The sequence below is a fragment of the Taudactylus pleione genome, unplaced genomic scaffold (assembly GCF_031769625.1).
Source record: "Taudactylus pleione unplaced genomic scaffold, aTauple2 ptg000006l, whole genome shotgun sequence".
In the NCBI taxonomy this organism is placed as follows: domain Eukaryota; kingdom Metazoa; phylum Chordata; class Amphibia; order Anura; family Myobatrachidae; genus Taudactylus; species Taudactylus pleione.
Genome location: NW_028284409.1, coordinates 10,712,421 through 10,735,676, shown reverse-complemented (window position 1 = coordinate 10,735,676; position 23,256 = coordinate 10,712,421). Strand labels below are relative to the sequence as shown.

At 42.6% G+C, this 23,256-nt stretch overlaps 1 protein-coding gene across 2 annotated transcripts in view; it reads right to left on the bottom strand.

Moving 5' to 3' along the window:
- Nucleotides 1–22,276, bottom strand: part of LOC148543068 (uncharacterized) — a 64,974-nt gene extending 42,698 nt beyond the window's left edge. For both annotated transcript variants that reach the window (XM_088452565.1, XM_088452570.1), the window contains exons 1-6: nucleotides 21,824–22,276; nucleotides 11,483–11,602; nucleotides 8,902–9,021; nucleotides 8,126–8,245; nucleotides 7,118–7,240; nucleotides 6,620–6,702 (exon numbers count right to left, since the gene is read on the bottom strand). In XM_088452565.1, the coding sequence (XP_088308691.1) occupies nucleotides 6,620–6,702; nucleotides 7,118–7,240; nucleotides 8,126–8,245; nucleotides 8,902–9,021; nucleotides 11,483–11,602; nucleotides 21,824–22,049 (792 nt within the window). In that variant the 5' untranslated portion in view covers nucleotides 22,050–22,276. The remainder of the gene's footprint in view (nucleotides 1–6,619; nucleotides 6,703–7,117; nucleotides 7,241–8,125; nucleotides 8,246–8,901; nucleotides 9,022–11,482; nucleotides 11,603–21,823) is intronic.
- Between the last annotated feature and the right edge of the window lie 980 nt (nucleotides 22,277–23,256).

The following is a 23,256-nucleotide window of genomic DNA, read 5'->3' as shown; positions in this document are numbered from 1 at the left end:
GCAGTAGGTGACCATAAGCAGGGCCATTGAGAGCCAGCCCGACCCCCGTTTCTATCGATGGCGTGGCCTAATTGTGCAAGTCGTGGCCACACCCCCTTAGAAAAGAAAAAAAATCCTATTGTAAGCCCCTCAGCCCAGTGCGATCTGTGTGATCGAGCCCCTGCAAACACCCCCCCCCCTACCCTCCCCCTTCCACAGGCAGAGGAGAGGAGACTGCTGCTCAGTAGCATCGAGCAGTCTCCCTGGTCTTCCACTGCAGCCCAGCACACAGCCGACAGGTAAGTGGGAGGAGGACGGTGGTGGACTCAGGCCCCTCCAACAAACCTGGGCAATTAGTACCCGCCCCACCAGAGCTGGATTTAGACTTCCTGGGGCCCTAGGCAAGATACCGGTTTGGGGCCCACCCTCCCTCAAACAATTCTGTACATTGTTAGGCTTTGTGAAAACCTTGTGGTGCCATATAAATGAAGGATAATATATATATATATTATATATATATTTCACAAAATACCCCGGTGGGTGACAGGGAGAGAGAGAGGCAGATGGGGAGTGGGTAATGGAGAGTCAGAGGGTGACAGAGAGAGGAGGACAGGGAGAGCCAGAGGGTGATGGGGAAAGGGTGACAAGCAGAGAGTGATCGGGAGAAGCAGTGGGAGAGAAGATAACAGGGAGAGGTAGAGGGTGATGGAAAGTGGGTGAAAGGGAGAGGATGACAAAGGGAGGCAGAGGGTGACAAGCAGAGGGTGATAGGGAGAAGCAGTGGGAAACGAGAGGGGAACGGAGAGGAAAAGGGTGACAGAGTAGGTGAAAGAGGATGACATGGAGAGCATTTGGGAACAGGGAGGAGATGACGGGGGATGGGTGAGAGGCAGAGGGTGATATGGACAGTGTGACGGGAACAGGATTACAAGGAGAATCAGTGAGTGACAGGCAATGGGTATATTAGGTTTCTGAGTGAGGGAGTAAAGGGGGTAAATTGCTGAGGAATAACAATGCTAGAGGAAGGAGAGAGAGAGAAAGAGAGAGAAAATCAGGAGTTAACTGCGAGTGAAGAACTGAGCTTTCATGCAGTCCTTGTACAGAGAAGCTACAGCAGGTAAGTATTTTCCCCTGGCCAACACAGCAGGAGCCCAAAGAGAGACAGAAAAGATCCGGACCGGCATCCCTATCTTTAGACCTAACGCTGGCTGTAGCGCTCTCTCCCCTGGTTTTTACGCCGGGGCCAGTCAGTAGATTGTGACATCGGACCCCTGGTAACAACAGTGTCAGAGACAGTGGTCGAAGTGAAAATTTTGAAGTGGGGGTATGCACCTCTCCACACCACTGCAGCCCCCCACACGGCACTGTACCTCCCCACATCACTGCACCTCCCTACACTACACAGCACCTCTCCACACCACACCGCTCTGCAACTCTCCATACCACTGCACTTCCGCATACAGGACTGCACCTCTGCACACAACTGCACCTCCCCACACAGCACTGCCCCCATATAGCACTGCACCTCCCCACACCACCTCACCTCCCCAGCCCCCACACAGCACTGCACCTCCCCACACCACCTCACGTCCCCACACAGCACTGCACCTCCCCACACAGCACTACACCACCTCACCTCCTCAGTCCCCACACAACACTCTACCTTCCCACACCACTGTACCTCCGCAGTCCCCACACAGCACTGCACATGCGCACACAGCACTACACCTCCCCACACCACTACACCTCCCCAGTCCCCACACACCACTGCACCTGCACGCACAGCACTGTACCTCCCCACACACCACTGCACCTCCCCAGGTTCCACTGATTGGCTTCCATTCCGTGAGCTGTGATTGGCTCGCGGAGAGGATGATGTAAGAGGAGGCGGTCCCTCCTCCTTCTTTGTTATGGCCGGTTGCAGTGTACTGAAATGAGTCACTTTGACTCATTATCAGCACTGCTCTCAATGTCGCTGTGGGGCTCCTTCATCATTGCTGTGGGCACCGGTACAATTAATGCACAGCCGATATGTCTACCGGCCAGATGGTCAGGGCCGGATTTCAGGGGCCCGTCCACGGGCCCCATGAGGCCCGCTGGGCCCTAGGCTGACGCCTAGGTTGCCTAGCGGTAAATCCGGCCCTGCACCCCACCTCTCTGCACCCTATTGTGTAGTAGATATCAATTAATCCACACAGCCTAAGGGCAAATTAGATCTCAGAGGCGTAACAAGAGAACAGACCCACTACAACACTTCCTGGAGGACTCCAAGTGAACACAGCAATGATGCTTTATCTCAACATTAGTGGAGTGAATAAAAATGCAATTGCAGAAATATGCCCGGTGAGTGGACTGTTAAATCACACATAGTAACAATTAGAATATACCCAGCATAAACTCCTTAGAGCTGCACAATAGATTTGTTACTCGTCATAATGGTTCATATGATGTAAAAGTCTTTCAGGAACCACAGATCACACCTTTCTTGAGAAAATATCCATGCAATATAAAACATAATTTACTGCACGGTAATTGATTTTCCGGGGCTATCCAATTAGCCCTGAAGTCAGCCCGGCCACAGCTATGATCGTGGATTTATTCTTGGAACCTCAGCAGGCTCCGAAAAAAAAATCCACGATAAATAGCCCGTTTTCACAATCGCGGTAATGAAAGCACATAGAATCCGTGATTAGTTCATGGACCTATGTGTTTTTGTGCGATTAAATATTTTGCGCGTAGAAAAATGGACTTATTGAATTCCGCGGAAAAAGAAACACGATAAAGTCCCGTTTTTCGTGTGCAAAAAAATGATCAGGGCTAATTGAATTCCACCACAGTCTTTAATTCTTTTATTCTTATAGGTGTCGCTTTAGTTTAATGCTCTAGCTAACACACACATTCATATGGAGTTCTGGTAATTCATTTGAGTGCCTGCAAAGAGCTTACATCATGATTTAGTTCAATCAAAAGGCACGGACTGATACAAGAATTAAAGACTAGTATCACAAAATAATACTTCGTGGTGGAAAAAAAAAAAAATATCCGCATTTGCTTTGAAGTCTTCCGGGAAAAAAAAAAAAATTGGTTCAGCACAGGGATGAGAAAAGCCTTAGCAGCAAAATAATGAAAATTATTTATTGTTGAAGTATCATATACTAATTTAAAAGGCCTGCTTGAAATCTAGTAATTAAAAATGAATAAATTAAATCATACTAAAATAAATCCAAAACTTACAAACAAATTACTAAAAAAAAAAAAAAAGGAAGATGTGAAATGTATTATAAAATAGGATATTTGTGTCAAACACTGATTGCTGTAAAGCTGAGTAAAGTCCATTCACTCTATATTTGATGTAGGATTTAATTAACAATGCAAACAGCAACCTACTTATCAACGCCAGCTTTCCAAGTCAACATAAAGGTATGCATCTATGATGAATAGTGCTCTGCACACACATTCACACATGGATTGAGGGAGATTCCTAAAATTGGGTTCCGGACTATAGACGACAGTCAATAGTTAGACAGGGACAAAAGTCATACACACTAAAGTTCGACATGTAAAAAAGGTCGACGGGTACAAAAGTTCGACAAGAAAATGAGACACAAAAAAGGTCGACTTTTTTTTTTTTTTTTTTAATGTTTAGAGTTAGGGTTAGGCACCAGGACGGAGGGTTAGGGTGAAGATTAGGGTTAAAAAAAATAAAAATAATAATTGTCGACCATTTTTGTGTCGAACTTTTGACCCCGTCGACCTTTTGTGCCTGTCAACCTTTTTACATGTCGAACTTTAGGGTGTATGACTTTTGTCCCTGTCTAACAAATTGACCATCTAACATCTGGTGTCTATCTAGACATTGTCTGTCTCTTATACCATGATTCATTTTTAATCATTCAGCCTTATCAGAATCTTGCATGAAACGTTTTCTATTTCAATAGATCTCAACAACATTCTACAGAGGCACCATAATGCCCGGGAAGGTGGCTCGGTGAGAGGATGGAGGGAATTCGGCGCGTGTTCAGAATCGATAACTCTTGTGTTTACATTTTTCCAGGACAGTTACATCTTTCTCAAGCGATCTTAAATATATCATATTAACTTAATTCATATTCCTTTGCATGCTTTGGTTGTGACTGTCATAGTAATTGTGACCAAGCCCACTTCCACTGCCTCCTCTCTCCCGTTGCCTGTTCCTATCTTGCCCATCTCTTCAATCACTCCCTCTCATCAGGCATGATCCCCTTCTGCATTCAATCATGCCTTTGTCTCCCCTAGTCATAAAAAAAAACAAAAAAAAACACCACAACCTTGATCCTGACACGCTCTCTAATTACCATCCCACCTCTCTCCTCCCCTTTGCCTCCAGCGGATTGTCTGCAACAACCTTACTGTCTTTTTCTTTCCTCCAACTACCTGCTCGACATTTTAGTTTGCCCTCACTAAAGTCAACAATGACCTCTTTGCTGCCAAATCCAAGAGCCACTACTCTCTGCTCATTCCCCTTGACCTCTCTGCTGATTTTGACACTGTAGACCACCCTCTCCTCCTGCAAATACTTCACTCCCTCGACCTGAATGAAACTGCCCTCTCCTGGCTGTCCTCCTACCTCTCTGACCGTGCTTGCTCTGTCTCCTCTCATGACTCCACTTCCTCTACCAGTAGGTGTCCCCCAAAATTCTGTTCTTTGACCTCTCCTATTATCACTTTATATATTTTCTTTAGGTGTGCGAATCAGTTCTTTTAGCCACCAATATAATCTCTGCTGACACTCTGATATACCTCTCCTCCCCTGACTCCACCCTCGTATCTCCAGATGTCTCTCTGGTAATTCCTCCTGGATGCCCCAGCACTTTCTCTAACTTGTCTAATGGAGCATACACACGGTCAGATTTGTCAGACTTGTCAGATTTGTCAGATGAACGACTGAACGATTGAACGATTTGAACGATTTTACCAAAGTTTTGAACGATTTGAACGATTGAACGATTTTTGACTGCATTAAAATGAATGGAATCGTCCAAGTCTGACTGCAAACACATCAGATGTCAGAAATCGTTATCTGACCATCGGGAACGCGCATCGTTGATCGTCCATCGTTCAGGCATGTCAGATATGAACGATTTTCCTTCAGATATGAACGACTGAACGATTTTTAAATCGTTATCGTTCATATCTGAAGGAAAAATCTGATCGTGTGTATGCACCATAAGACAGAGCTGATAAACTTCCCACCCTGCCGAATAACCTCACCTCCCACAACTTAATTATCTATTGACAGCACCACCATCTCCTCTAGCCCACAAGTGAGTTGTCTTGGAATTTTCTTGACTCCTCCCTCTCCTTCAAACCTCACATTCAGTACCTATCGCAGTCCTGTCATTTCCATCGCTAAAATATTGCCAGGGTCAGACCCTATCTCACCCTAAAGGCAACCAAGACACTCAATACACTCACTGGTCATCTCCAGGCTGAGCTACTGTAACCTCCTCTCATCTGGCCCCTGTCTCTCACCTCTCTCCACTCCAATCTGTCCTCAATGCTGCTGCTCGGCTCATCTTCCTCTACAAATGTACTACATCCGCCTTCCCTCTCCTACACTGGCTTCCCTTCAGAACCCAATTCAAACTTATCACGCTCACTTACAAAGCCCTCACCCAATTATCTCCTATTTACATCTCTGACCTCATCTCGAACTACACTCCCGCCCACTTCACTCCACAAAAGGAACCACCCACCTCTCCTCCCAACCGATTACTTCCTCCAGCTTCCAATATTTTGCCCATTTCAGCTGCCTACCAGTGGAACTCTCTCCCTATCAGACTTTCCACAGAACTTCAAACATGCTCTCAAGACCCACTTCTTTAAATAAAAAGCTTTCTAGCTCTCATCCTAACCCAGTGCTCCATGCTCCTTGCCCACCGTCTACCCAATATGTGTAACCAGTCCTCCACTCCCCCCATAGACTGTAAACTCTCATCCTAAGCCAGTGATTCCCAAACTGTGCGCCGCGGCACCCTGGGGTGCCTCGGAACACTTGCAGGGGTGGCTCAGGTTGGTGGTCCAGCACCAAATCAAATTATTTATGGTCAATGTAATATCCTTAGGTTCATATATGTAGTGGGTGACAGGTTTACAATTTACTTCACTTAACTACTTTTTTTTTTTTTTACATTTCTCAATAAATAACTTTTGGCTTAGGGGTGCCGCGAAAACAATTCTGATGCACAAGGGAGCCGCGATTCAAAAAAGTTTGGCATCCACTGTCCTAAGCCATTGCTCCATGCTCTTTGTCACCAATGTCTGTCTGCCCCTCCCCTTTAGACCACACTGGCTACAACAGCACCAAATCCTGCTGCTTATTTGGGTATTCTAACTTCTGATGCAGCAATGTTTATAAACCGTGTCCTGCAATGTTCTGTATTGTAAGTCACTTTTTTATTGTTCCGGTTTATGTACTTTCTAGTGGCGCGATATAAAAGGATAATATTATTATATGTGGGGTAGCTCTATACATAGAAAAAGGCCAATGCAGTGGTAAGAGGCTGGTTGAATAATCTGCAGTAAATTCACAAAACTAATAAACCACATCAATGTTTACGCAACACCGTTACCAAATTCAGTACAACACATTATTTCATACCTGGATTTCTGAATCAGCCGATTGCAGGAGCAGGGTGAGTACTGGCAAAGCTCCCTCTCGACACAGGATGCTCTTTATACGCTCTATAAGTTAAAGGCAATTAATTAAGTTTACGTGACTAGTAATAAATTATTTACATATGAAATATTTATAACCACAGTGGCTCCATATGTAAATATAAAGCAAAAAAAACAAAAACCACAACAACAACAAAAAACCCACCGCAGAACAGCCTTAACATGGCAAAAATATCTACAGGCTAAAGGGCCTTAGGGAGAGCCTAAAACACTGAATAGTGACATAATATCACAACTTAATGTTGTTTACCCAGTGGCAGACTATATTAACCCCATCCTCCCACAGTGTGCGTTCACATGATGCAGACGCAGCTCCTCAAATTATATGGTGCCAGGTCTCCTCTGCGGCCCTGGCTCTGACATATTTAATAGTAATCAGTGTGGGGACTTAACATAAATTAATAAATGTGTGTGAATTAACCTGATCGTGTTAAGTTCAGAATAGCCCCAACAGCATTCTGTTGTACTCTAGGATCATAAGACTTTGCCAGTGTGAGCAGAGGCAGGATCCCTCCAGCAATACCAATGGCCTCACGATTTGATTCTGAAAAACAAGAAGTCAATTGAAGCATTGATAAAGAAAAAAACTAACAAACACATGATCGTGAGCTATTCATACATTTATACGCTTTTTCTCATCAATAGCCCATGTTCATAAAAGTGAAGAGAACTACAAAACAAAACTAGTTTAAAAAAAAAAAAAAGTTAATGTGACAAATAACAAACCTACTTAAAATATGATTAATACATGAATACGGATGAATGAACATGTTTCTATATGTTATGGTTTATTATATATAGTGGTATTTTCAGTAAACAATATTGCTGTTAACAAAATTCAACATCGCTCTGTCAGGCTAATATATATGTGATAAACTATATACGTCTTATACAAGAAAATGCATCTGTATTGTGATTACAGCTCAGCTGTGATAGTATGCCAATTCATTGCGATTGCAATGCCCTCATAGCAGAACATAAGGACGCCCACTTTACTTACCACACATCCGTAATGTTTAGCAAGACTGCAAAACCATCGGTACAATGGAGTACCATCTCAGCCTCATGAACACTTGCACAAGCCCTGACCTTACTCAGAAATTGCTAACATCCACGCATGCTATGAGACCTCACACTACGTATGGCATCGCAGTGGATAATTTATGCACGCCCCTGCACCGGCGTACAAACGCAATGGCACTCCTGCGTTTCCCCGACCACCCCCATAACCACCCACAAACGGTGCTTCCTGTCAATCACTCTGCGAGGGGTCTACGTAGCCTCTGCAATCAGTCCCGAACGCAATAGCTGGTTCCCGCACTGCGATGCGTACGCATGCACAGAACGCAGCAAATCGGCCGATTGCGTGCATATTAGCAACTGTGATCCAAGCTAAATCAGGCCCTATGAGCACAAGTGTAGTGCTAACCTGTGATTGCCAAAGTCATGATGCAGGCGCAGGAATTACATTGTACGGCGGAATCCCCAGACTCCAGCATCTCAAGTATCGGCTCAAGTAATCCCACCTGGACAACAAGCTCTTTATTCACTGTAATCAAAGATAAATAACATAAGGGAATCATCGTTACTTATTAGCATATTAATAACAAAATAAATCAAAACACCTCAGGCTTGAAATGTGATGCGGACATGAAGAATCAAAGACATTTTTGAACTTTTAGATGATAGATTAACTGGCCACCAAACTAAAAACTTGATTAATCTAAAACATATATTGCAACAATAATTTTGCATATAGACAGACAACAAGGTTTGAACCATAAACGGAGAGGGAGAGAGCAGTGTTTATGCATTGATATATATCAAGCAAACAGAGAGACAGAAAGATATTATTTACCAACAATTTATACAAGTTTGAAATGAACCGTCTCCGTAAACTGAAATAAGAGATGTAGCCTTTCATTCTACAGGAGCTATGCATACGTTGATCCGATCAGAATGCACGAGATTATCCGTGTTAAGCAGCTTCTGCGAGCAGAAATCCGCAATAAGTGCAGCCTCAGGGCTGGTCGCCCAAAATAATTGAATAGCTCCTGTGAAGTTTAGATGGGAGCTACAAACAATTGTTTCTCCCCCTGGTGTGTCATCAATTAACTTATATTTATAATAGTGAAAAAAACAAGATTTAAGCAATGAAAAGGTAACTATTGTGTACATTTGTAGCTAAAGATGGAGTCAACTTACAGTTTCCTTCAAGAAGAAAGTTCACAAGGGACAAAGAAGACATCTGCTGGACCTCCAGGTCACTGGACTGTAGCAACGGCTGGTATGGTTCTAGGAACTCTGGTGGCAGCTGTGAATTCACTAGGATATGGACAATAATAAGATATTTAAAAAATAAAAAAAAGAGAAGGGCTGTACACATATAAAACAAAAAAAGCTCTGCAGGGTGTTCGGCATCTTGGGCTTTTAAAGAACCTAAGTCAAAAGACCAGAGGACCAAGTGACAAGTCCTCATTTCCATGGGTTACCTTCAAAACCCATGGGTACAAACAGATCAACAATTGAGTATAGCCAAAAAGTTGATGAGCAGAAACAGCATGTAACTTAACAAAATAACAAGTGAATATGACAACACAGGAGCCCTCCTGAATCCTGTTCTTATTCACAGAACCCTAGCTGCTAGACTACGTTACACTTGTGTTATGAATTGTGCTTATGTAAGAAACTAAAACCAGCATTTCCACATGGAGACAGTATTGTAAGAAGAAACGAGCCTCTTCTGAATGAGCAGAACACATGTTCTACCAATGTATTGCCTACTACAGTTGATTAATAATACCCCTTTCACAGCACAAACCTGGCCCAGGATTTTGAACACTAGTCCAACCTGGCTGCGACCCGGGTCAGACCCCTTTCACACTGCACATTCGACCAGGATTATTCTCGGGGGAATGGGTATGAAATGGTTCGATTCCCGTCAGCGGCAGCCCGACAGGAGCAGAGTGCGACGCAGCGGAAGCCCGACAGCGCTGGAAATCCCGATCGTGGATAGGTAAGTATCCACTAACCTAACCTAACCCCCCTAACCCTAACCCTCCTTAGGGGTGCCTAACCCTAACTCCCCCCCCCCCCCAAGTGCCTAACCCTAACCACCCCCTTCCCCACTACCTAAACCTAAGTCCCCCGGGGGTGCCTAACCCGAACCCTCCCTCCCCCTAGCCTAACCCTAACCCTACCGGGGGGGTGCCTAACCCTAAATCCCCCCGGGAGCCCTAAACCTAACCCTCCCCCCCCCCGCGGCTGTCCGCTCGCGGCGCCCGGCATCACTACGATCGTGATGCCGGGCGCCTGTCTCCCGGCGTCGGGGAAATGCTGGCGTCTACATCTAGACGCCCGGCATTTCACCATTGCCGGGATAAGACAGTCGGGAAGCCGGCTGCCGGTATATATGCAGTCGGCTTCCCGATTGCTTCCCTTCTCGGGTTGGTCCTGTTCACACTGAACCCTGGTCAGCCCTGTAAAACCCTATGGATGTAATTAAAAATTTACTTTTTCAGGTTCACAAAGACAAGATCACAAAAGGGAACACAAGAGAGGGGTGGGGACTGCACAGAGCATTGCAGGAATCATGGCTGAGGGATTACCACTATGTAAGCTCTGTGTTCACGAGTGTTTGTGCTTTACAGCCCTTTGATTCAGCCAGTGAGAGCATGATGCAGCTTCTGACAGCACAGTTCACTTCTTAATCATTCCAATTAGCCATCACTGTAATAACAGTAGTAGTATTAACCCCATTCGGACTGCCGGAATGCTGCCTCTGCTGTTGTCTGCAGTGTGCTGCCTGTGTGTCTGGCTGCTGACATCATCAAGTGAGACCCAGGAACATCCAATCCGTGGTGTTTGCTGAGTCACGGGTTGGATAACCCGGGTAGGGCCTGTTCACACTGTACTTCAACCAGGGTTGTTCTAGTGTTCAACCCTGCTCGATTGCAGGGTTGAAATGCCAGGTTGCTCGACCCGGGAATTTGTTTGGTGGCGCCTTCACACTGCACCTCGACCCGGCAATATTCCGGGTTATATTTGCGATGTGAAAGGGGTATAACTGATTACCACACTAAAGCTGGGTACACATTAGACGATATATTGTCAATATTGTCTAGTGTGTACCCACTATGTCAGACCATGCGCGCTCCCATTAGGTCATCAGCCGTATCGTCAGGTCGGCCCTATATGCAGCTCAATCGGATGATGCTACAGACAACCCCATGCAGGAGGGCCAACATATCTGGCACCGGATCATCTAATGTGTACCGGTTGCCCAACATGATGGCCCATCGCCCGTCCAGTCACCCGTCGGATCGCTGGGTACACATCATTTAATGTGTACCCAGCTTAATGCTGTAAATTGGCCATGTGATATCTCCTCACACCCTCTCTCTTATTCGGATTCATGTTATTATAAAATAATAATAGAAGAAGAAGAAAAAAAAAAAAAAAGTAGAAACCAGCAAATAACCATATATTCACATTATATTTGCTTAAGGTTTCGAAAGACCAATTATAGCGGTTTTAGAATATATACAAGCAAAATAAGTACAGGGAATTCCAACATAGTGACAGTTGTTTTGATCTTCTTAAATCTCACATATTCCATCAAAATTTGTTTGATATTGCTTTACTCGTTATATTAAGGATCCTCATTTAAGAACTAGGTTTACTGAGTTACCAAGTGACTGTGCTACCTGACCATTTTTATGGCAATGACACTACTGTAAACCAGGGATATTTTTAATTTCACCTTAAATCGTATTGGGATACGTACTGTGCTGACTCATATGCAAATAATAAAGAGCAGCAGAATGCTGAAGGTTAGCATTCTCAGAAAACGCCAAGATCATCAACGCATCCAGGGTCTCTTTTCCCACCGGTGACTCATTTAATCCTGTAATACAAAAATACATAAATAAGTTAAAGAATGGAACACACACACATACATTTTTGGGGATGTAGTCATCATCCTGGTGCAGACAATAACGGCGGACAGAATCCAGGCGTTGGAGTCCTGACAGCAATCAGAATCCCGGCTCCAGCATCCCGACAGCTGTGACCTTGACGGGAAGTATTAGGGTTAGGGACTAGGGGGAGGTTTAGGGTTAGGCTGCGAGACGGGACAGTTAGGGTTAGGCCACGAGGGGTTATGAAGTCTGCGGGATAGTTGGGTTAGAATACTTACCTGCATGGTCTGGATTTCCACCGTCAGGATTACACTGCTGGGATTCTGACCACCAGCATTATCAGTGCCAGGATTGCGTATCCAACCCCCATTTTGAGTCATATGGCAGAAGGAATGTGAAAATACTTAAAAAGCTGGATACCATGCATACACACTTAAAAAAACAAACAAACAAAAAAAAACACATACATACATTTTGTACCAGTATAGTACTTTAACTCTATCAACTTCCAATAATTTTTTTTTTGGAGGATGTCAACTCCACTATTTATTTATTTTACCCCCATGGGACCCAGCAGTGAACAAAGGTTTAGGACATAGTCAACTCCAGAATTATTGGCACCATTCATGGAAATGAGTTAAATTTAATATACTGTAGTAAGTAAACTACACATGCAGTAAGTGATATTTCAAACATAAACAAAGTGGCAAGCTGCATAGTTTATTTTACCATTGTGATTTGGAACCAAAAAATTAATATGTAATGCTTAATAAAAGGTGTGGAGAACACTTGTTGAGGAATTTTGAAACACTCATCCAGGTGAAACCCTTCCAGTTCATTGATATTCTAGGTCATTGCTTGTGGACTGCCCTCTTCAATATGCACCACAGGTTTTCACAACTGGGTTAAAATCCGGAGACAGAGCACCATTGTTAATTTGTGTTCCACCAGCCAATTCAGTGTGGATTAGGAGGGGTGTTTGGATTTATTATTATGTTGAAAGATCCATCAATAGCCATGTTTCAATCTCCTGATAAAGGCACACAAATTCTTGGTTTAGAGTGGAATACATTATGCCACTGATTTTCAAGAGCCGCAGGACCACTAGCAGCAGAACAGCCCCAATGCTTCAATGATTCACCACTACATGTGACAGTGAGTTAAGGTACTGTTTTATGTATGCATGGCCAAACAGTTCACTTTTTGTCTCAATTGACCAAATCACTCAATTCCATTTGTAGTGCCAATCACATTTTGCACAGTTCAGGCGCTGCATTTTAAGTCATGTTAGGAAATGTTTCTTTCGTAAAACTCTTACTAAAAGGGTCTGCTAACGGAGGTGGCGTCTGACAGTGGATTTTTGTTATTTTACAATCGGAAGAATCAATGAAACTGCGCAGATCTGAAATTGTGAGCTGTGGGTTTGTCTTTGACTCTTACCATCCACCTCACAGTACATCATTGCAGTACGCACATTCATCCTCTTCCTGGCAAATTTTCAACTCTTCCATGATTTTCTTGCGGTTTTCCTAATCTTCCTGATTGTACTAAATGGTAATTTCGACTACTATTTTTGTTTAATAATCATTTCTTAATCTGTGAAGGTCCAAAACCTTCTGTCTCATTTGAGTTGAAAGCTCTTTAGTTTTAGTCATGTTAATGGACGACAAATTGATTTTCCATGTGTGTAACAGCATATTTATATCCCAGGGAAACAGGAAATGGTCATAGCAAACAATGGAGTTCCTGAACATTCTTTGGGGTAAAGTCCTTAGAGTGCAGTCCACTGCTTTGAGTTTACATGTTCACATGAAAGGCACCTAGGTAAGCTGCTTATTTACCCATTTGATTGTCGGACATTAAGGATTGTGTAATATATACAGATATGTCCTCTTGCATCTTTGCTGCGTACGAGTGGGTATGTGCGCTATGGGGTTCGCAGAGGGAGAGGGAGAGAGAGAATAGCTATCTATATCTCTGACCTGTCCAGGCATGGACTCCACAAGACCTCTGAAGATGTCCTGTGGTATTTGGCACTAAGACATTAGCAGCAGATACTTTAGGTCCTTTAAGCTGCAAGGTGGGGCTTCCATGGCTCCCACTTATTTTTCCAGCACATCTCACAGATGCTTGATCAGATTGATATCTGGGGAATTGAAAGCCAAGTCAACATCTTTAACTCTTTGTACTGTTCCTCAAACCATTCCTGAACATTTTTTTGCGTGTGGCCATGGGGCATTATTCTGCTGAAAGAGGCCACTGCAATCAGGGAATACAGTTGCCATGAATAAGTATACTTGGTCTGCAACAATGTGTAGGTAGGTGGTATGTGTCAAAGTAACATCCACATGAATTCCCAAGGTTTCCCAGGAGAATATTGCCCAGAGCATCACAGTGCCTCTGCCGTCTTGTCTTCTTCCCATAGTGTATCCTGGTGCCATCTCTTCCCCAGGTAAAAACACACATGCAACCGGGGCCACCCACATGATGTAAAAGAAAATGTAAATTCACCAGACCAGGCCAACTTCTTCCATTGCTCCGTGGTCCACTTTTGACACTCCAGTGCCCATTGTAGGCGCTTTGGCAGTGGACAGGGGTCAGCATGGGCACTCCGACTGGTCTGCAGCTATGCAGCCCCATTAGCCTTCACTCCCTGGGCGCCCATGACCCTGTCGCCGTTTCACCAGTTGTCCATACTTGATAGGTACTAACAACCGCATAGCAAAAACACCCCACAAAACCTGCAGTTTTGAAGACGCTCTGACCTTGTCGTTTAGCCATCATAATTTGGTCCATAGAATGGAAGGGTTTGTAGCGCCCACCTCCCTGCAATTTATCACGACCAGCAGCCGTCCCAAGGGTCCTCCAGTTCCCTATTCCAAGGAATAAAACAGTAGAAAAAATAGAAACGGCGCATGTAGGTCTAACCGGACCCAGAAGACACACTGATAATAAAAGATAAATTGTTTATTATAACATACAAGTGTAGATAATAAATGGTAGATATTGGAGATAGATTGAAAGGTCGTTGACCACAATAAATTACTGCAGAAATTTGTACATAAAAAAGGAAAAAAACCTCACATGTATTATTGGAGATTAGAGCACCAGCTGTGTACTCCAATCACATGTGTTGTACTAAAGTGCTGTTAATAAATACACCTCTATAATATAGAATAAAATCCTCTTCAGGAATAGATGAATAAATGGCCTATTACTGGCATAAAATGATAGTTCCGTTATTGTGAATCCATACTGACACAAATTTTGTATCCAATCATTGGCTGTAAATGCAATAATGTAACAGATAATAGAGCCAATGTTACCAAAAATGTGTTCCTCGCTGAGGTAAAAAGAAGGGTGAGTATTAATGCATATAAATCCTCCTCTAGCCCACCTAGGATTAAGGCTGGGGGATAAGAAATTCTCAATAGAGAAAGAAACGCGTTAAGGGTGTCCCTGCTACTAACCTGCATTCCTGCCTTGCTGAAGCACCTGTGTAATTGTAGCAAAGCCGTCTTTCCGATCCAGCCGTTAGAACTCCATCCCTCCTGCTGGAGTCGCAGACAACGCTATGCTCCGGAGTTGATATACTCCTGTGAGTGCCTCCGTAGAGCCTTAGCCTTCCATCACGGCCTAGGATCCTCCGGTGAACAGTCGCAGCTATATATCAGCTAGCGCCTATTGAACCAGCGCTGACACGGGACATATTACCTCCACACCGTACATTGACGGCATCACTGCTTTACTTCCCATGGCACAGATCCAGTGCACAGCAGCAAGTGTCTAAGAACACTAGGTGAGAGACATATCCACATCATATCCCCCAGCCTTAATCCTAGGTGGGCTAGAGGAGGATTTATATGCATTAATACTCACCCTTCTTTTTACAAATTTCTGCAGTAATTTATTGTGGTCAACGACCTTTCAATCTATCTCCAATATCTACCATTTATTATCTACACTTGTATGTTATAATAAACAATTTATCTTTTATTATCAGTGTGTCTTCTGGGTCCGGTTAGACCTACATGCGCCGTTTCTATTTTTTCTACTATAATTTGGTCCATGTCAAAGTCGCTCAGATCCTTAAGCCTTGACTGAATTAACAATTGACTGATGGTCAGGAAAAATGCATTTGGCTTAGGTTGTCAATTATTCATAAGGTAGTCTTATTTGAGGCCACGCCCCTTACGATGAGGCCAAGCCCCCTTTGCGGAGGAGGGCTCGAGTAAACTTACTAACTACTGCTAATTTGAGGGGGGGGGCACATTTTCAGTGTTCGCACTGGGAGACCCAGGCCCTAGAAATGGCCCTGTGTATATGTAAATATTTCACAGGAATATCAAATTTATGGGTATACACTATTAGCAGCGATAACCCATTTTTCCCCAATAAGTTTTCATTTGTGAAAACTTTTTGGCAAAAAAGATTATCGGGCAATCCTATTAGCCGTGGTTTTAGTATATGCGAAAACTGTATAGGGATCACCACAAATTTGCTTTTCCCCACCTCTGAGCATGTGATAAATTTAGAAAATCCCCTATTGGATAAAAATATCGGGACTGGGTGCAGAACCACTGGGACACCCTCCTTAATCATTAATTAGGGAAAATTATTTTTTAATTGTCAATATTGGCCAAATTAAGCCATTTCAATTTTGGACTGAAAAACGTAAAGAATGTTGGAAAATGGGTTTAAAGTAGTGGGACAGGTATAAAGGGGTGCTGTATCAATGGGACAGGCATTTTAAACATTGCAGGTACAAGTGACAAGTGTATTTTTACTTTTGTTTTTCCTTTAAATGCCCTAAAATGACTAAACAATATACTCACACCCATTATAATGAACCCCTAATTCAACTACACCATTTGTTTTGGCCAAAAATATTGATTTCTATAATTTTTTCACTGTTACAGAAAAATGCCCACTAACATACTTCTATAATGTTACCCACATTAGTTTACCTTTTTGGGGGGTACAGGCCGATTTCCCCAGTTTCACCAGTACTTAACGCCTGTCAGTCCTGCAAGAATAATCACGCAAATGCGTTGACGCCGGTTTTGCCATAGGATTACCCGATAAACTGAAGCGAGCATACATGCGATAAGTGCAGTGCAATAAGTTTACACCGGCGCAAAGTTACTGTTATCGCGGCTAATGGGATATCCCCCATAGGCTGTAAACCATAAAAGTCACATTAAAAATGTTTAAAAGGACACCCAGAGAGTGAATTAATATATATGAATACTTTTGGATTGAGGTTTTAACCCCGAGAAAATTTTAATGACATTTCATTTGTGACTTATGTTTTAATTTGTACATTAATTGCATTTACATGTTTAATTTATACTTTTGTACATAGAATAGATTATAAAGAGTAGTGCTGGGATGTAATATCTGCATAAATTATAGAAAGAAGTGCATGTTCCTTATCGCTATATTAAGGATCAGTTAAGACAATAATACAATTGGATATAAGGTCCATCTATAAGTCATTTACATAGAAGCAAGACTTGCTGTGACATGGCAGGGTCGGATTGAGGGCCACATGGGCCTGGAGCTGAAAATGATTAAAGGGCCTATTTTGAAAAGCAGATGAGATGTGACCAGTGCTGTGTGGTGTGGCCAGAGCCACATGGGCATATACACCCACTATAATCTCAACACCAATGTCTCCGTAAATATGTAAAAGAAAAAAAAATCTATTTTGTGAGGTAACTAGAAATACAATTTTACTAGTTATAATTTATGGCTGACCATGTGGACAGCAGATGGTCAGTCAACATCATGCTGTCATGATGATGGGCCTATTTTTATTTGGAGGCCTGGAGCTGTAGCTCCATCCGCCCCATTGTTAATCTGGCCCTGTGACATGGTAAATAGAACATTAAATTTATGTAGCATTAAAGCTCACCTTTCTAATGCTGGATACACGCTTGTCGATATATTGTTTGATGGATGAATTATATAGTGTGGATGCATCGGCGGATGTATACACATGATATGCCTGTGATCGACGTAGTTCACAGGCATAATCAGATTGGCCATGCAGCCCAGCCATGCATCTGCATGTGTGTATGGGCGACCTGCCAACCACCCATACACTACTGAAATGTGTGTATAATAAAAACAATAATATATATATGTATATATATATATATATATATATATATATATATATTATATGCATACACATGTACATATATACACAGTCAGGTGCATAAATATTGGGACATTGACAGAATTTTCATATTTTGGCCTCTATTCATCACCACAATGGTTTTGAAATGAAACAAACAAGATGTGCTTTAACTGCAGACTTTCAGATTTAATGTGAGGGTAATTACATCCAAATCAGGTGAACGGTGTAGGAATTACAATGGTTCCTATATGTGCCTCCCACTTTTTAAGGGGCCAAAAGTAATGGGACAAACTAAACAATCCTAAATCAAACTTTCACTTTTTAATACTTTGTTGCAAATCCTTTGCAGGAAATTACAGCCTGAAGTCTGGAACGCATAGACATCACTAGACGCTGGGTGTCATCCCTGGTGATGCTCTGCCAGGCCTCTACTGCAAATGTCTTCAGTTCCTGCTTGTTCTTGGGGCATTTTCCCTTCAGTTCTGTCTTCATTAAGTGAAATGCATGCTCAATCGGATTCAGGTCAGGGGATTGACTTGGCCATTGCATAACATTCCACTATTTAGCCTTAAAAAACTCTTTGGTTGCTTTTGCAGTATGCTTCGGGTCATTGTCCATCTGCACTGTGAAGCGCTGTCCAATGAGTTTTTAAGCATTTGACTGAATATGAGCATATAATATTGCCCGAAACACTTCAGAATTCATTCTGCTGCTTTTGTCAGCAGTCACATCATCAATAAATACAAGGGAACCAGTTCCATTGGCAGCCATACATGCCCACGCCATGACACTACTACCACCATGCTTCATTGATGAGGTGGTATGTTTTGGATCATGAGCAGTTCCTTTCCTTCTCCATACTCTTCTCTTCCCATCACTCTGGTACAAGTTGATCTTTGTTCCAGAACTGTAATGGCTTTTTTAGATGTTGTTTGGCAAACTCTAATCTGGTCTTCCTGTTTTTGAGGCTCGCCAATGGTTTACATCTTGTGGTGAACCCTCTATATTCACTCTTGTGAAGTCTTCTCTTGATTGTTGACTTTGACACATATACACCTACCTCCTGGAGAGTGTTCTTGATTTGGCCAACTGTTGTGAAAGGGGTTTTTCTTCACCAGGGAAATAATTCTTCTGTCATCCACCACAGTTGTTTTCCGTGGTCTTCCGAGTCTTTTGGTGTTGCTGAGCTCTCCGGTGCGTTCTATCTTTTTAAGAATGTTCCAAACAGTTGATTTGGCCACACCTAATGTTTTTGCTATCTCTCTGATGGGTTTGTTTTGATTTTTCAGCCTAATGATGGCTTGCTTCACTGATAGTGACAGCTCTTTGGATCTCATATTGAGAGTCGACAGCGACTGATTCCAAATGCAAATGTCACACCTAGAATCAACTCCAGACCTTTTACCTGCTTTGGATGTAATTACCCTCAAATTAATTCTGAAAGTCTGCAGTTAAAGCACATTTTGTTTGTTTTATTTCAAAGCCAATGTGGTGGTAAATAGAGGCCAAAATATGAAAATTATGTCAATGTCCCAATATTTATGCACCTGACTGTATATATATTGATAGAGAATTAACATGCTAATATTGATGAAGACAAGGCACATATATTAATGAATTTGCAGGCAAACAATGTCTGTGTATACACATACTAGTAGCAGGGCAGTAACTAGGGTGGTGCGACCAGTGCCATGGCACAGGGCACCGCAGGGCAAGGGGGCGCTGTTTGGGCCTGTCACTTTTCCCGTTATCAGTCTCACTTGTAGCTTCCTCTTCTTCTATCCCCAGCATCGCCTGGCTGCCCCATCTCTTCCCTGGCCCTTTTTCCAGGTACACTATCTTATGTCCCTATTTAAAATATGGGGAGGGGGCACCAATGTTCTCTCTGGCACAGGGCACCAAAGAAGTCTAGTTACGGCTCTGACTAGTAGTGTGAAACATGTTGCACAGGATTTAGACTAATGGTGAGCAATTCTGGGTATACACTATACAATTATCTGTCAGACATCTGTCCAATATGGCTGATTGGAATGAAAACCTGGTAATATATGGGAGCAAATTACATTACACTATATGGTCCCAAACAGACAAAAAAAAAAAAAAAAAAAGGGAATTGTTCAAATTGGTTAAATTCGTTTGATTTATCTAATTTGTCTGAACGACCATTTTTGTCCGTTTACCAGTGTTTGGGAGCAAATGGTCGATTGTCATTTGCACCCATACACTGTCACATTTTCATTCCAACCATGCACTTTAAGCCAGAACAATTCTGAAAGGGTTTATCTCAAAAACCCTTGCATGTGCACCACCCCCTGCACTGGCCAGCAGCTCTCCGGAGACATCGCAGGGACGGGCTCCTTTCGGAGCCAGTGTCCCTGCATGTCCCAGATGATACATCCAGCCGATAGGATCACTTTTTTCCATGCGATGATGGCCGTTACTGGCATGCCCTGATCGCGTTGCAAAAGCAATCATTGATAAATGGGCCTGTTGGTGTTATCAGTGGACCACAGGATCTGTGGAAGATTTGGCTTTAAAACCATTACATACAGTATGTGGTCATTCACCAATCATAAAGGATTTACAGACTTTTATAAAGTATGGACTCAGTAACCTTAGGAAGAAAAACAGCTCTGGTGCAAAGGCTAAATTATTAGCGTTATTACAAACTGACATCTCCATCATAACTGTTTTGCTAAAAGACAAAGTGAATCTATAAAAGATGAAAAGGTCTTCTTTCTATGCTATTTTCACATTGCTATAAAGGAACACAAGCACATACTTGTAAGATAACTGCAACAAATAAAAAACATTTATTCCATTGCACAAAACTGGATCAAAGATTTGCATAATTTATCATACTGGACGCAACAGCTTCACAATTTACATGATGACTGAACATGTACTGTGGATCCAGGGGGAGGGGGGGTCCAATTATCATTATTCTGTAAAATTTGTGTCACCCTTATTTAATACAAAAAGCAACACATTTTGACACCATCTCCTGTAGAATATGGCATGACAAAATCCTTGCCTTTTATGTATTGTATACTATATGCAAATACCATCTGATAGGCAAATGCATCTGCTAAAATGGCTGTGTGCAGTTCAGGCTCATGTACATAAAAATCCAGCCATCTTTAATAGCATCACATGCTAAAGTATATACTAACTAAATGTGCTAAGCATTGTAGGAAGCATTCCAAATCCATATAGTCATTACTGGTCATTTAATATTGTACAATTATGTGAAACAAATACAGAATCTGTAACAATATGTGCCAAGTCGCCAACATTGAACCATTTCCAGACAAATTCTACTAAACAGCTACAATTTCATCTGAAACTTACATTTTAAAGTACTACATTTTTCATCAACAGATAATTTTACAGAAATCATAGCCATTCATTAACATTTCATCAAAGAAAATATTCCATTATCCGGTTTAAATTTAAAAAATTACAGGCAGGTTAATTGGCTCCTGACAAAAATTAACCCTAGCATGCAAGCTTCCAATTAAACTATAATAGGACATGAGAGCACAAGTTAACGATATAGATAGAAAGATTATATATATATATTCTATACACACACACACACACACACACACACACACCAGTATATATCTCCCAGAGTGTGACAATGTGTGTGGCAGAGGAGGAGATAGGTCAGGCACCAGCACATGGTAGTCTGATATGTTATCTTTGGTAGTCCTGCTCTCAGCTGTGTTACAATAATTTATGACTCTAGAACTCATGATTCCATTACTATTTTGAGCTTCTATTTATATAAGCAATAGGAAGTACACTCACAGGTGACCAAACACGTGTAGAAAAGAAAAAAAGAAAAACACAGAAGAATAGCCCAACCCCCTCTGCTGCTTTCCAGGATCATTTCCTATGGAGCCATCCCCATCATAATACTGCTATTAGGGTAGGACACAGCTAGACACTGCATGTGGTGCTGAAGAAAGTTGCATGTGTAATGAAGACCACTATTATCCTCCTGCTCAACACCAGTCATCTCATGAAAAAAAAGTCACATCTTGGGCTCTTATCTTACCTGTCTCCATATGATTGAGAAATTCCTGGGCAGCTTGTTTCTCATGGTTTTGCAAAACAGGTTCATAGAGCTGCCTCACTTTTGAGCCATTGGGGTTGAGACAACAGCACTCACCGATGAGGGCCACGCATTCCTTGATGTGATCCACTATCCTTGAAGACAATCTCCTGACAAAGTTCATAAAGTCCTGAATGAGCTGAGCGCACCTCTCACACAGACGCCCCATCTCAGTCTCAGGATGATTTAGCTGTTGCCTTCTTGCCCTTTTCAGTGATACTGGTAACAAATTGCTGTTCTTGCCCCGTTTCTTATGAGCCCATTGCACAAAACGCTAGCGTTCACCTGTCACTCTGCACCATCGCTGCAGCAAATGAAGCCGCTCAATGGAGGAAGCAGACAAAGAAGCATGAAGTCACCAACAGCAAAAGCGCAGACCCCGTCTCTGCAGGACAACTGCAGGATCACACAGAGTGATGTCATGGCGGACCACGCCTCCTTTCCGGATGCACCATTCCTATTGGCCAGTGGAAGGCGAGGTTTTTTTTACACAGACAGCAGAACAGGATAGTCCAGTTCTCTGGGAACAAAGAGAGGAGCTCCCATATACATTGCTGGGCATTTCGTTTACAGCAAAGGTCAATAATAACAATACTGTGTCTAGCTTTTCCAATTTCAGAGGCTTTTTCTCTAGCTTCATTGCGTTCATTGCATTAATATAATTATTAGCTCCTTCCTCTAACTCCCGGAGATCATTAGATCATTTATTTTGCTATGAGATGTCACAGAGCAATCCCGTACATAGTGCTGCCACTAACTGGTTTAAAGGTAACTACAAAATACACTAAAACAGATAGTCCAAACAACAATTTACTATGCAACCTAAATAACAATATTTCTATATTTGTATTATGAGTTAAGGACACAGTCTAGGGAGCACGGCTACATAACAGCCTATTTTTAGTTTTCAAATATCCAAATGATGTTTGTTACTACTAAGATGAGCATTTGAGAGGCATGATCTACCCCTATCACGTGATACTGACATCAGTATTATTGGCTGGGAGGCAAATGGGGGTAGGGGTGAGGATAGGAGAGAGTCAGTGGGTGAAAGGAAACAGCTGGGGGAAGTATTTATGGAATTTGACTGAAAATGGTCACAGGAGAGATAATCAATGTAGTGGGTACAAGTCAGAGATGGTTACTATACAGTAGTGACCAGCTCAATTTTTAAAAAGCAGTCTATGCAAATATACAGTATAACAGCTTCAATGAGGAAAGCTAGCACGTGCAGGCTGTGGTAGTACTTGTAGTGCACCAGTTGAATGTACAAAAGACAGTCTACTATGCAGTATATAACAGCTTCAATGAGGAAAAATAGCACATGCAGGCTGTGGTAGTCAGGGGCGGATTGGGATGGAAAACCAGCCCGGGAA